At 35.5% G+C, this 16215-nt stretch overlaps 1 protein-coding gene across 1 annotated transcript in view; it reads right to left on the reverse strand.

The window, feature by feature from the left end:
- The window catches only part of CCDC102B (coiled-coil domain containing 102B), a 36100-nt gene extending 20122 nt beyond the window's left edge, over positions 1-15978 (reverse strand). The window contains exons 1-3 of the mRNA XM_040587300.1: positions 15373-15978; positions 13341-13555; positions 7864-7972 (exon numbers count right to left, since the gene is read on the reverse strand). Of these exons, the coding sequence (XP_040443234.1) occupies positions 7864-7972; positions 13341-13555; positions 15373-15978 (930 nt within the window). The remainder of the gene's footprint in view (positions 1-7863; positions 7973-13340; positions 13556-15372) is intronic.
- Between the last annotated feature and the right edge of the window lie 237 nt (positions 15979-16215).

Raw genomic sequence — 16215 nt, forward strand, 5'->3', positions numbered from 1 at the left:
GCAGACCAAATATTCTTCATGCCTAAAGAGGCATTTTAGATTTAAAAACTAAAAGAGAGAATGATCTAAAGCTATATTTCCAATCAAACCTCCCCCCAAATTAGATTTTTATTTTTTAAGTAACACAAAGCTATCCTTATCTGGATAAGGACAGAAAAAAACCAACTACATAGTGAAGTACAAAATACTTATATCTCTAATTCAGTGTCTTTAATAAGTCAGAAATTTGATTAAATTTTGTCCATTCTACCAGTTGTTACATTTAATTCATCAGTGAGTTTTTTTAAAAGAGAAACTGCTTAATTTAGCCTAAATTGGTTTTATGTGAATGAATAACAAGTAAGTCTACTAGCAGAAATATTTACTTAAACAAGAAACTAAGTGAATACTAAAATATAATCCTGAAAGTCAAATTCAGGATATTTAAACATATTTAATAAAGCTTTTTTGGAGGTCATATTTTAAACTACACACTGCAAAAAAATCCCGATACAGTATGCTGAGATGACCACACTAATACGTTATCATGATGTAACTCTGTAACCATTTTGCACTTCTCAGTCTAAGCTATGAAAAACTGTTTTTGTTAAAAATGCAATGCTAACCTCTAGGACAACGTTACTTAATGTATATATACACATAAACACATATTTAGACACATATATGTGTAAGTGTACATGTGTGCATATTCCTCTCTTGTCTTCAAAACCTCACCACATTATACTTTCTTCCAGTGGCAGAGCAACAGGCAAAAATAACCTCTACTAATGATGCAGACTTGGCATGGTATTCCTTTCATGGAAAATCAGCATGCACAGCTATGTTTCAGTATGCATGCACATGTTTTTTCTAAACATATTTCCTCACAGGGATAAGTATGAGTTTTCATCTTTCATTTGTAAAAGAATGTTCTTAAAAAACAAAACAAAACAAAAGAAAATTTCTAGTCTTGGTTTGTATTTTCATTGCCAAACATGTAATGAAGACCCAGGAAGTATTGACAAGTACAACTCAATACAATTTAAATATCTTGTTAGAAGCCAGTATGGCAAAAAAAAAGTCAATGAACCTAGATTTTCCCAGCACTTTCCAAATTACATTTGTAGGAAAATACACAGTCAAATGGTACTTGATGTTACGCACCATCACAAATTATACTTTATGCTGGACAGTAAAAATGTTCACATTAAGTACACAATTTCTAGAGAAACACTAAATATGAACCGGCACCTGATTTATGAAACCAGTGGAAAGAATAGTTCATGCTCTGCAAGAGTACTTGCTTAAGGAACACTCCAGAATTTTTTCCTTGCTCTCAAACTACGTATAAGCTATTGTAATTTAGGCAAGAAAAATAAACATGTTTATCTAAAGTAATTTTTAAAGTACTTTTAACAAACCACGGGTCAGATGTGTGGTAGCATCATCATCCGATTTCACTCAGCCTGAAAATCACACCAGCCTCCCAAACAAATGAAGGATTAAGCCCAGTAAGGAACAGTCCAAATTCTAGACCTAATCTAAAAAATGACATTTTGCCACAGGAAAAAAACTGCACTGAGTTTCCACTCTATAAATTCAATTGAGTTCTCAAATAATTCAGATATTGTTTTCAGAAAATTGCCTAAAGATATTTTGAAACTCAGCCTTCTGGATTCTGTTATTAAACTTTATAAAGACTCCTTTAGCACACTAAAAGAGACTACTGGCTATTCTGTAGTATATAAAATCATCACAAATTTAATTTTGGAGACAACATTTTATTCCTATGATAGCTATGCATAGTATGCAATATTTCTGTGCATTTTAGGTGAGAATTAAACAGAAAAATTCATAGTACCCAGCACAGCCATTAAGGCTGCTACTTTTTATCTGATTATTACATTTTCTGCAAGGTTCAGGGGAAAATCAGAAGGCATTTCTGGAGTCAGGTAGAGTATGGGACAGAGGAGATTTAGATACTACATGTATCTAAATTTCCTGTAAGATTATCAGAGCATTACTGTTTCAATTTCATGTATATACTAAGTGAATGAAAATAGCCATTATAGCTAAACAGCTTTGCAGCACCTTCACACTATAAGGTAATTTCAGGATAAAAAAATCTGGAAAAGGTGGAAATAATGCAAAATCATTAACAAGAACTAGCTGTTAACAACCTGAGTCTTCAAAAATTATGTTCCATTTTGAACAGCATTTAAACAACTACAATGAGAGCAGAAGACCTGATTTATCCAGAAGCCTCACTTGCCTCAGTGGAGTTTCCTCCACCTGGAAAACAACAGGTAGGGAACCATTACCATTCCCTTAAAGTAATGCACCTAAGTAACAATACAGATTGCTATAACATACAGTGCAAAACATCTATATATTGAGAGAGAGAACAGAAAACATACATTTTAAAAGATGTTTGAAGGTACTTTTTTACTCTACAAAATCAACAGCACTTGTGACTTACCTTCAACTCTGTGCAAAAAAGAGGAAGAACAGAAATGTCTCTGCCTAAGATACAAAATGCTAATTTAGCCTGTGTTCCTTTTCTCTCAAGATATTTCCTTTGATACTGATGTTCCAATGGGCTTTAAGTGCCAATTAGTGTAATCTTTGCCTCATATCCCATAAACCGGGATATAAATTTCCCTCATCAATTACTAACACATTAGATAATGTTGAGTAAGGGCACATTCTGTACCTCAACTAGCAGAATTTCTTTTTAAACAGCACAGAAGTCACTGCCCGTAGTGGCATTTGTAAGACTACAGTGCACACTAGTGGAATGCAGCAGTATATGCATTTTGTCACTGTTTTCAGTATAATGTAAAATTGCTTTATAAATATTCCATCTTATTTAACTTTTAAACCACCACAAAAACATGTCCTTCAGAAATGATAGAAACAGCTATAAAATGTTGAGGAAGACTTGCAAAGTGTTTAAACATGCATGTTTTATTGTGCATAAGACTAAATGAGCATTCTAAATCCTAAAACTTTAATAGTCTTGCTAACTGTAACTCCTTGTTTACAAACATCACAGCAATACATCAAGGATTTACTCTGTTTTATAGAGTTCAAAGACCTAAATAATCAGACTTGGATACACTTTTTGTGCCTGTAAACTACAAGGTCGGTTAATTCATCTGTAAACTAAGCTGTATCTGACATAATTGGATAGCCCATTTTCAGGGACTTTTAACTAGCAATGTCATTGTTGTAAAATTTTTTCTGTTCTTCAGAGAACTTAGATTCCTAGATTTTCCTACAAAGACTGTTTTAAAATCAAATACATCTAATGTCAACATCCTTTATTTATTCAGTGGTTTTATGGACTTGATTTTTGTCCTTCTGTGGGTTCTCACAAAAACACAACAATAATGCAAGTATAATTTTATACTGAGCAACTGCTTTCCCCTTTTTAAGAATAATAAAGTGTATTACTGTTGTTTAGAGGTTATTTGTAATATATTTAAAAATCAAGGCATATGAAATATTAATTGCTTTAGTATCCCACTAAGGGCTGCAAGCTCTTCTGGAAGTAGAACTGAAGCTTATTAACAGTACAGACAGTACATACAAAATGTTTTGACAGCTAAGAAAGGTAGACACATAAGTCTTAGTTTAAGATTTGATCTTATGGGCTGAAAATTGTGTAACAAACTCATAAATAGGTCTTTTCAAAAGCTTCAAATATATCTAATGATCTTTAATACTGATGGCATTTTTAGGTTACATATTGACAAAAAATTGTAAACCAGGCTCCATATAGCACAATATACTTTTCCTGCAACAAACACAAAGTGTAAGGAAGGGATTTTTGGGATATCCCACTTCAATTCTTGCTTTCTCCCTGGAAAAATATTTGGTGGTCATGAAGTCTTAATTCACTAGCTCCCTAAAGAAAGCCAAGACAATTTTGTCTATTTAGTCAGTCAAGTAAAGTAAATTTTAAACCCTAATCTGTAGTGAGGAGGTAATCTTTAAAGAACAGCCAATTAGGACTTGGTTTAAAACTGTTATAATTAAAAATACTTGAAATTAAGGAAAGGCTAGAGAAAGCTCAATGAATGAGGATTTCTGAGTGTCCTTAGAGAAACAGACAAAATTGTGTGTAGTAAAAACAGATGACATTTGACTGCTTTCAAATAAAGAAAGAGTGCTGTCAAACTTCAATTAAGATTTGAACCATAAGCTTCCTAGTGTTAACTTTTTATTTTACTGTTTAATGGGAGAGCAGAATTTTTATAACAGGAAAAGAAGTGATATTTCAACACTAAATGCAATTTCCTGTTTTGTCTGTTACAATGGTCTAATTTATGACCCCAAACAGGACAAGTTCAATACTCGTGTCACACAAAGCTATATATACTGCTTGTTGTTACTACAAACATAAATTGCCACTTTACTACTTGTTTTTTAATTAACTCATACATTAAAAGCTTACTCTGTTTCCAAATTGATGCAGAATGCATAATTTTTTAAGAAAGTTTATTATCAAGATCACCAAGGCTTTCCATATTTAGTTTGTTCCAAGGTAAGTGCCTTTTAACAGAAAGTAATGAGTGACTGTGAGCATTAATATGCAAGTCTTGGCAGCTGTGAAGCTTCTAACATTACACAAAATCTCTCAAAGTTCCACAATGCTAGCAGAGATAACTATGCTTAAAAATAGTTTAATTTGCAGTGGCATTGTCACCAAGCATTTTTTTCACATTCCCAGAGGGACTGTCAGGTGATCTACCAAAGGAAATAGCAGATTAATTTATGCATGACTGAAACCAAAAACTATTAGTCAGGGACATGAAAATAATCCAGAGGTAATGAATGATCCATTATTGATCTAGAAATTCCTTTGTAATTTAATAATGATGCAAGCATGTATACAAATCAGATGTCATACTTAGCCTAGTACATGTCTGTGCTTTCTTTTACTTCATTTTCAATTTTTTCAGCATCAAGAACCTTTTATGGTGCTCCAGCATCCACTTCTCAACAGTAACATATAGTAAAAGACATTCACACACAACACCAACACACAAGATTTGTGGTTTTTTTCCATAAAGGAATAATTTTCACTTACAAAAAACCCCACAAATAAAGTAATTTCATTCACATTAGTCAGATTCAAGACCAGTGCTTTCCTGCCATTTATAACCTAGTTATAGAAGTCTTACAAATCTCAGAAGACAAAACAGAATGCTCAAAATATTACTTCCTGTTAGCAATTAAAGCAATTCCACGTGTTCCCACGAAAAAATCAGCAACACATATATGTGTATATGCATGCACAGATATAAAAATTGGTATCTATCAATCTCCTACCAATTTTTAGCAAGTTTTTAGTACTTCTTGTTCTATTCCTGCCATAAAACATAAAGACTACATCTCTTAAGAAAAACATTTAACTAAATCTAGACTTCCTCTGTTGTACAGAAGTATGATAAGCTAAAATCCTACTTAATGAGCAAGCAGAAAATTAAAAAAACTAAAATCTGAAGGAACTCAAATATCACAGATAGATGGTAATCTGTTGCTGTGGATGTTCATCTATGAAGGAAATTCCATTTATGTATGCACCACCTTGTAACTAGAACTTGGAATTTAATAGACTGCTTGCAATCTTTTCAAAAACATTAAAAGAAAGCTAATTAATTTTCACAATTATTCTGAATCTGAGATGTTAAATTTATAGGAAATTTTAAAATCCCTATCCATATTTAGTTACATAGACATTTTGACTTTTGTTGGATCTAAGAGGTCCTTAACCCATTGTTCTGAAAGCTAAATCCTGCAAGCTGCAACACAATTTTTTCTTACTCTTCTACTCATGAACTTGGATTGAAATGAACACTTCTTTCCTAACACCATTCCTACATAACCAGGCAATGTTTTTAAGTAACTCCTTTGAAGGCTGGTCTCCTTTATAGAAGTACACTGCTTTCTTGCATCAGAACTCTACCAAGATTTCCTTGCTAAGCTAAATCAGTCTCCTGACACATCTACTGGTTCTCCCGAGTATGAGGACAAACTTTGTTGCACTTGGAAGATCCTGTACTTCAAGACCTGCTAGCTTTAGTGAACTCTTTGTTTACCAGTCAGAGCTGCCTCCCCATGGGATCCTACCCAACAATTCCCTGACTAAGCCAATGTCCTGCTTTCCTGAGGTTCAGGGGGTGTGCTGCTTGCCTTTCTCACTTCTTTCAGGAACATGAACACCACAATTTCAAAGTTGCTACAGATAAAGAAATTATTCATCATAGCCTCCTTTATATTAGTCAACAGCAGATCGAGCTATGCATTTGAGAGCAACTTCCATCCCCTCAGCCCTTCCTTGCCAGTCTTTCCTGCGGTCCTTCAGAGTACTACATTTGCATGAATTTGGCACACTATCTTAACTGCTCCAACACTATTGTAGTTATGTAACCACATATAGCTCTAACTCTTCCTGCTTGTTTCCCAGGCTGTGTGCATTTCTGTACCAGCACTTGAGGCAGGTGTCCCTTCACCTTGTTTTATCATTCCTGAAGTCTTTCTTGCTCCAATCATCCTGCATTTTGAGCTTTCCACTTATTCTGAATATGTGGAAATGAATGCCACTTCTTCACTTTACCGTGGTCCATAACTCCCAACCCTACTATTCCTAGTTCAAAGCTTTACTCATTAAGTTAGCCAGCTTGTTGGATCAAGGAAGCAACACCTCCATGACCTCATCCCCAGAGCTGTGTGGTCATTCCCAAAAAGCCCCCATCTGGTCTCCATGTGGATGAGCAGCAGAGAACAGAGGTAGTCTAAGGACAGGAAAAACCTTGGCAATCTCTCTTCAGTGTTCTGGATCCAAGTCCACAGCAACCCACACAATCCTCAAAAAGGCAAGTGGGAGACACAGGGATTTCTCTCCCTGCAGGAGAGTGTCTCCTGGTACTGCCACTGGCTGCTTCCCCCTGATGTTATTGCAAGGTTCGGGTTGAAGCCAGCTCTGATGCCTCCCCGATCATACTTTCCTCTCCTACTCTGCTACCAGGCTTCTGAACCTATTCCACAACCACAGAACTGCTTGTGGAAAAAGAGCATTCTCCAGCTGCTGGAGATCGTGTTTCCAGCCTACTGTGGGACTCTATTTACCTCACAACTGATCACAGTGTCTGGCTGCCCCTCCTGTGTGGTTCAGGCTCTCTTGCCTCTGGGGACCGTGATGATGGTATTAATTTCCCCTTTGACTTCCCTTGAGCCTGCCCAGCCTGCTCATGTCCTCCTGCATCTCCAAAGGGGCATCACATTTCCTCAGCTAGTGTACCCCTCTTTTAGGCATGGACACTTCTTTACCCCGCCCCAGCCTCACAGGAAGGTGTCAGGCACTGCCTGCAGCCCACGGCCTGGGGACCTGCATCGTCCATCAGCAACTCAGAGACAAGGTCTCTACTGTGCCAGCAGCAGAAGCCCCTGCTGATGCTGGCTACCTGCCCCAGGGTGTGCCACCACCATTGCTGATGTGTCTTGTGCTGCCATTGGCATGTTTCCAGCCCCCTCCCACACGCAAACTGCTGGACAAGCCCCCTTTCCCCACAGGCACAGCCTGGGACCTGGGCACTGAGCCTTCCTGCAAGGCTACGGAGCTACCCGGTGCCACCCTCGCAGCTCCCCAGCACTGGTGCTTCCATGACAGCACATGGTATTTGCGCTGGGGCTGGGCTTCCTCACATACCCTTGGCAGGTCCCTCCCCACCAGGCTATAGGGATAAATAGCTGATAAATGGTTGATTTATCACATTCATAAACCCTAGATGTGATTTTACTTAGTTACAACACCAGAAATCAGAAGTCTCAGTTTTGTTTCTTACTGCATGTGATAACGATGTGCTGCCAACATACCTGTCTCAGGCTTTCCAGCTTCGTTTGTCTCAGTTCTTCATATTTCCATTTCCAAAGAAATAATTCATTCTCTAGCTTTTCCATTTCTTTTTCCATAAATACATACATTCTGAAAAAGTATTTTAAAAGTCAGCATTACATCTCTTTGTGGTTGACAACAGACAAATTACTTTGCTGTTCATAGCTTGAGTTGTATTTTGCTTTGTCAACTGTATATCTTTTTTTTAATTAAAAACCTATATTATTATCATATAATTATTCCAAGAGATTTAACACAATTAATAGCTAAGAATAAGAAATCCAATAGTAGAATTAAAATAAAACAGAAATCCAGTAGTATAGAATTAATATTTTAAATGAAATAAAATATAGTGATAAACTGAAGAAAATTTGGAAATGGACTTGTTAGTGATTCAGGTCACCTAACGCACGGCAAGTTAGTGAAGATCCTCAGAGAAAAGGTACTGTATCATTTTTGTTTGGTTACAGACAGAAGATTATTTGAAACACACATACACAGAGGAATATATACTATATGTAGACAGTACTGAAACAAAAGATGATCTACTTTAGATCTTAAAAAATATTAAAATATGTATATTTTATGTTTTAAAAATACTTCTTAAAAGAAAATGCTAGAATTTTAGGAAAATTATTATTTAGCTCAGAGGTACTACACCCTCATTCAGCACTTCCTCTGGAATGTTATTTGAGCATAAAGTCCACTACTAAATTCAGAAAAATTATTTAGGATGCACACTTCACAAAGAATGAAGAACAGTTCCTTGGAGAAAGGTCCTGTATTACTGGAACAATTAACTTTGATATTTACTTTTACACCTCCTCTACCTTTCAGTCTTTCAGGAAATAATGAAAGAAATATGAAGCAGCAGAGGCACTACAGATGTTCTTGTCTTTGAGACCAATTAAAAACTCATTTCTGTGTTCACAGGACAAGTTCCAAAGACAAGCATGAACTTCTTATAATTTCATTTTTATGACCTTCCTTCATAATTTCATTTTACATTTGTGCAATACATATGCATCATTTTGCAACTTTGCAACAAAACAGAGTTTGGAACATAATTAAAATCGCAAGAAAAAAATTCTTAATTACAAATAAAAGCTTTCATTTCTAGCATTTCTATGAAATCAAATCACAGTTTAAAATTCTGGAATATTTCATTATCTATAAGTATCAATATAGGAATAAAGCCTATAAAGTCAGGACGCTGAAGAAATCTAAAATCTGAAGAAACAGTAAAACCACATAAGTACTATTATGTTGGGAGATGAAAACTTTACATTATATAAATATTTTGAAAATGGAGAGATGCAGGGCTGCTATACCAGGAAAGAGAAAAATATTGGAATAGTTGAAAATTCTAATACTGGCAATTAAAGGAACTGTGGTATGTTGCAGTAGTTATTTTCTATTCTGAAGCCAATGGAATTTGCCAACTTTTTTACTTAAGATAGTATTATCAGCTGACTATAACTACGTTCTGAGAATATTTGGTTTAAAATTTATCTTCCACAACAGCATTGTTAACTTTAAGGAATTAAAGCAAAGTCTATTAATGAGATTTGTCTGGGGCATTTCTATGCAGCATACTGCAGGATTGCACAGAGATACCAAGAGTTAACACTGACTGGTCTGGCTCCGGTCCTGGAAGCAATGTTAGCTACATTAATGTAGCATTCCACTTGAGTGATGTTATTGTTCTCTTTTTTTTTTACAACTAAACCTAATGCTCTTGAACCAGGGATCTCCTTTTTCTGCATAGATACAGCACATAGCACAGCTTATCTTAGTAAACACCTACAGCTCCCATCACATTATAGTAATTAAATAAACACCGTCACTCAGAAAGCAAAGTGGAGCATGATGACTTCTGTCATATGTAAAAGTACCTAACACATGCATTTCAGCTGAATGTTTTTTTTTCTTCTGAAGTAAGGGGATATTCTTACTGGAATCATACCTTGACTTCATGGGGAACTAAAAGAATTAAGAGGGACATTTAATACAGTAGGAGGTAAAAGCATGAAAGATGACTCTTTAATACTTTGAATAATAGCCTATTGACAGTACTGAATGCATTGAAAGTCCTTAGAAATCATCTAATCTGAAAAGTAAAAGAAGAGTGTCCACTATGTTGTGCTTGCTTAGGAGATACTACTTTTATTTTGTGTTACAGTAGCTCTTGAGTGAGGTCAGATCCCTCCGGTGCTACTAAATTCCACTGATGATCCTGTCCACATAAAGTTTGTTATTTAAATAAGGAAAACAAAGAGTAGAAGAAAGAATACAGAAGAGGTTGGAGAAGCATCTTACTACTACTAAAACAAAAGATCAAGATCAGAACATTTTTAATGGATCTAGTAACCACCTATTTTAACTCATTATCTAATCACATCAGAGAATTACACAGAATGGTTGACGTTGGAAGGAATCTCTGGAGGTCATCTGGTCCACACCCCACTACACAAGCAAGGTCACCTAGAGCTGATTGCTCAGGACTGTGTCCAGGTGGCTTTTGAAGCCTCTAAAACTGCAGACTCAGTAATGTCTCTGGGCAACCTGTGCCTGTGTTCAGTCACCCTTGCAGAAAAAAAAAAAAACAACAACTTGATGCTCAGACAGAGCCTCCTGTGTCTATTGCTTAAGTCTACTGATCCAGCTGTAAGCAATTCCTCTTCAAAATTTTCAACCACCAGTGTAGCTGGTGGGCTTTTGGTTTTAGACCAAAGAAACACGTTTAAGTTCAGAATATAACAAATTAAGATCTTGAAATTAGAGGACATTTAGATGAGAACACTGATCCAAAAGATGACTAAAGATAGCTGTTTTAAGCAAATGATTCTTTAAAGTGCTGAACAGCTCATAAGGTCTTACTTCCCATTCATGTCAACAAGACCTCAAATGTGTATTTGACATGAGCCATAGTGCCTGGGAGAGGATTTTGTGTGTGATTTCACATTGTAAACAAAACTCTGAAGTTCTCTGAAAGTCACAACATAAACTTTGAGCTGGTTTTTTTGTGGGGTTTTTTTTCAAGTTCCTTTCTTTTTATATTTTGCAAAACCCGATCTGTGGCTTTAAGGGTTTATTGGCATTACTGAAGATAGCTTTAAACAGGATGCAAGACGCATAGGTCTTCTCAGGGTGAAGCAGCAAAACAACTTATGGAGAGATTAGTCAGGTAACTAGGGGCGAGTCCAAACACTGGATATGCGTGAGCTAACTTGACTCTGGAAAGAATGCAGCTATGGTTCAGGAGTACTTGCAAACCAGAAAACTGCTGAGAAGTCCTGTGCTGTATGAGTAAGATCATACTGACTGCCAAGGTAACCTTTGGCCTTGGGGTTCAAGCTGTCTGTGATCCAAGCTTGCTTTTGACGCAGCACAGCTGTGTGTCCTTGGCTCAAGTTACTGAGAAAAGTGCTCCGTTGTGAGAAAGAAGCTGCTAGATAGTGCTTAAGCCAGAGCCATGCAAGATAAGAAAACAAAAATGCAAACAGGGGTGAGATTGTTGAGATAGTCATTATTAGCAGCTCCAGGATCCAGAAGTGAAAATACTGACATCAAAAGTATAAAACCTAAGAGGAAAAACTGGGAATCTGAAGATGGAAGCTCATTAAAATCAGCTGATTCCACTAAGCAGTGGAGACAACCCTTTCTCAGCTGGCAGATAACAGTCTGTCCAACAAAGATTCGTAGGGTGTCTCAATAGGCTGGTGAATATGTTAATATTTATCCAAGTAACATTATTCCTAGCTATTTATTGTGTGCATTGATAAAAATAATTGCTTCAGACTTCTAGGTCACATGTATTCTCCTTACAGAACATCTTCACACATGAGAAATGTTGCTCTAAGTGACATGGAGAGGGAGCTGTTATACCGGTGCCCACCGTTCTGTGGCCATCACTGCTCTGCCACCATTTGCTGCCTGAAGTTGGCACTGCCATATGGTGCACGGTGTAGACATGCCCCAGTTTCCATGTGCCATGTATACCACAGTCAGTATATATCTAGGCGTAAATTGCAAAACCTTTCTCTGAAGTACAGTTACAAATTGGCTAGGAAGGAATGTGAACCAAAACCAGGAAGGCAGAACCAGGGTTTATTAAAATTTTGTCAAAGTGATTAAAAAAATAAAAGTTGAAAAATTATCCCCTTTTTCAAAGGAAAGTTTGGCTGTCATATGCGTGTATCTATACTGTGATTGCTGTTGAAAAATGAAGTACCTTGGACTCTAAATACTTCAGCCAGAGGAAAATGGGTATGTGAGGCATCAGCCTTTTAACTCACATATACAAGTATCATATTAAGCTCAAAAATGTAGGCGTTCTTGGATTTTTGCTTTCACAAAAAATAAATCCTTTTTAATAAAACAGAACATTCTTCTATTCATCTGCTGAAGCATGATTCAAATAAAAAAATATTGTATGTTTTCTACAGCCATCTAACTCATATAACAAAAGACAGTAAATCCTAGTTAAGAGTGTAAAGGATTTAATTATTTTTTTTTTTTTTTCTCAGACTTGTACTACCTACAGGACGATTGCAAAAAGAAACTGACAGGAAAAAGATTCTTCATCATAGCTTACCATTACAGACTTGCTGAACTGAAACTTTTGAATGTGTCTGCAATAGAGAGGGAATTTTCTTCTCATTTTCTAATTAACTTCAGCTGACTTTGAAGTTATAGCCACGTAGTGCCTGAAGTCTCCTACTATATCCATCATACACATACGTGTTTCCTTGGAAAGACTTTTTGGTGCAGTTCAGCCTTGCTCAATACTGACCATCTATACGAAACACCAAAGAATTCCTACCAACACAGAGAATCACATACTATCATATAGTGTGCAATCAACACATAACTTCTTTTAGGCCACCAAAATGCACATTTGCACATATAAGGTAAATTTGATATGATACAATAAGCATACAGTAAGTGTGTTATTCTCTCTCTGTTGGTTGCTTTTGATGTATACTTTACTATAAGTGAGATTGACAGCATTTTGCAGCTGTATTCATGTACTTTTAATTCAAAACCAGCCACAGTCATCCTGCAGTTGCAGTCTTTCAATGTCTGCTGGTAGACTATATGAAAATTTGTTGCTATGCACAAAGCACTCCAATAACTGAACATAACATTAGAAACCACTGCATTGACACCAAATTGCTAGTAAGTATATATTTTTAATTAAATGTACATTCTTGACAGTTCTGTACGGAGCACTTAAGTTTTAAATGATAGAAAAGCCAAGGAAAACAATAAATACATTATGCTGAATTCTCTCTATGTATTCTTATCAGAGTCTTGTAAATAGCAATTAATAAAATATAGAAATGAGAACATCTGAACTATAAATGCAAGTATCATTATATATATTTTAGAAAGTGCCTTAAAAATCTTTACTTTTAATAGTGATTTCCCGAGGTAGGATATGTACTGCACTTACTCTTTTTCCTTTTTTAAGATTTTCTGCATCTCAGCCAAATGCAAATGCAAGACTGAAACATGTATTAGATCATTCTCTGTTGTCTTAGATGTACTGTCCAAACTTTTTTTAGGTTTCTCCAAGCAGATGCTGGGAACTCCACTGGGAAAGGAATCGGGAGGCTTTGGAGTGATTTTTTTATTGTGATTGCTTTGGTCTTTGATTACCTCCACTTCCTGAGAAAACAAAAAAATGACATCCAAGAAAAACAGAAATTAAGGCAAAAGTCTAACAACTTCTGCAGGGCCTACCAAGGCTCTTCTAGGCATTTAATTCAAGTAGAAGAAAAAAAGGAATAAGTAACATCTTATACACTTGCAATGTATATGGATAAAATGTGCAAAAAAAGATCACTGCTGTTTCATGATGTCTCACACGTTCTGTTATGACCAGCTTCATATCCAAAATATTTCTAATCCATTTTTACTAAAGAAATAGACTCCAGTTATCATTAGTTGGCTATAACTACAGAAGACAGAATCCTGGAAGTAACAAAACCAGGAAGGCAATTTATGCATACAAATAATATACTGAGAAACTCTACATTAAGAACTCTTAAACATGTAATGTAAATCACGTTGAAGCACATGATGGACTTACACAAGTTTCATGTAAGAAGCAAAGTTACCTGCATAACAAACCAATTCTGATCTCGTTCAGAAACTAAAAGCACTATAACGTCTATTTTGAAGATACATGTTTTGCGTACAAACTAGCAAAAATTAAAAAAAAATAAAAATATTATTTTTAGGAAGATTTAACATCTCTTATAAACAACAGTTTCCCTTAAAAATTTATTTAAGTTTTATCACTTCTGATGAATTGTGTTTAAAAGCCAAATTCATTTTAGCAGATTATTAGCAGTCCTATTTCATGCCACTCTTGAGTTTTTAGAAGAATGCCTCAAATCTACATCAGAAAATACTTGAAGCTGATGAAAAGATAAGACTGTTTTCCACTCGCTTATAAACTTTCAGTTTTCAAGTAGTCCATTATTTTATACTAAGGAGAAAGAGAAACAGTTAAAATATATATTATGTGACTTCCTTCCTATGGCCCATTTGTTTCCTCAAAAATGTGAAAAGCATGCATCTTTTAGCCAAATTTATTCTCAATACTAACACTTATGGTGGGTTTTTTTTCAGAATTCACAGGAATATAAATGCAATTTATATGCATTTCAGAGTGAATGAAAATTCTGAGCATAATACATTCAGGCCTGAGATCCTGACAATTTCCATTGAACTGAATTAAAAAATTTCTTATGTCCCACTATGTAAGAAAAAAAAAAATCCTACTATGTAGGAAAAAATTTTCCCTTATCTACAATGACTGCTATCTTATCAGACAGATAACAAGTATAGTTTTTACATGCTGCTGTCTAAGAAGACTATATCATGCATGTCAAGGCACAGAATTAAAACTTGTAAAACATGAACAAATAGATCCATTTTGATTAATATAACTGGTTCTTCTGTATAAAACTAGGAGCTGTATTAAACTCTGCCCATACTTGATCGTTTAATTTTGCGTAACAACTTGATTGCTCTCCTTATAAAACAATCTTGTGACTTTGCGGAAGAATTTGCCTCACCTCTTCCAACATTTTAGAGATCATGTTAAGGAGGAAATAAATAATTTTATTTTACAAGCCAAGAACTTGCATTGCTTTTTTGGAGGTAGGAAAAAAAAGCACACAAACTATGCAGAATTCAGATATCAGAGGTAATCTGTTACCTTAAAACACAGGAGTCAGAACAATACTTGAAGTTATTGATTATGTCTGCCTCTATTACTTAAATGTTTAGCCATAGTTGAAGGGTATGATTTTTTTCCCCCCATAATAGGAATATTAGATGAGCAAAAAAAAGTGGGTTTGCTATTGAATGAACCAGACAGTATTTTCATCAAAATCCTTGAAAAATCCTATTTCTACATACACTTCCATAACCTCTCTCTTCTTCATGGACTAAAAAATTTCCCCATACTTTACCTTCTTTCTGTCTTCTGCCCCAGGAATCTTGTTGGTTTTGCTTGGTTCTTTCACAGGTTCTCGTTTCAGAAACATTAACTGATTTAGGTCTTTTTTAATATAAGGTATTTCTGTGCAACTGAATTCAGTTTTCCAAGCAGTAGCATTTTCTAAGTTTTCCTTCTCACTTACTACATCTTGATTTACTTTTTTAAGCATACTCAGTTCTTTTACAACATTGTCTAACTTTATTCTCAATTGTCTTGCTTCCTCATGGGCTTTATTTCTTTCTCCTCTAACTTTGTTCCATTTCTCTCTCCAATTAGCGGTACAATCTGACCACCAGCGCATGGTCTTCTCCATTTGAGCAGCTCTGGCTTTGACTTCTTCCAGTTCCTGAATTTTTACTGCTTCAAAAAATTCCCAATCAATGCTGTCATTCATATGCATATATGGATAATGAGATGAATACGGGTAGAAACTTTGAGGTTGCAGATTTGAATTAGAGAGATGGCCACCTGGTTGGCAGCCTCCAGCTAATTTATAAGGTTGTCTTGGTTCAGTCCCAATAACCTCTGTCTCTTCCATTAGTTTCTGAACAGAGCTTAAATTCATGTTTTGATTCATAATCTAATTTCACCCCTAAAAAAAAAAAAGACAGACAATAATTTAGCTTCCCTCAATTATGTGACTAACCTCAAACAGTAGTTTATTTTCCTGCTACAAAAATGAGAAAATCTTAATAATGCTGTCAATGTTTTAGAAGTATGCTTCATCTACAAGAAATAGCTATTAAAACACATTTTATGTAATACTTTTTGAGTACAGCATAAAGAGATATACCTATTACTTTACTAGGAATTG

This window comes from Falco naumanni, chromosome 3 (assembly GCF_017639655.2).
Source record: "Falco naumanni isolate bFalNau1 chromosome 3, bFalNau1.pat, whole genome shotgun sequence".
Lineage (NCBI taxonomy): Eukaryota > Metazoa > Chordata > Aves > Falconiformes > Falconidae > Falco > Falco naumanni.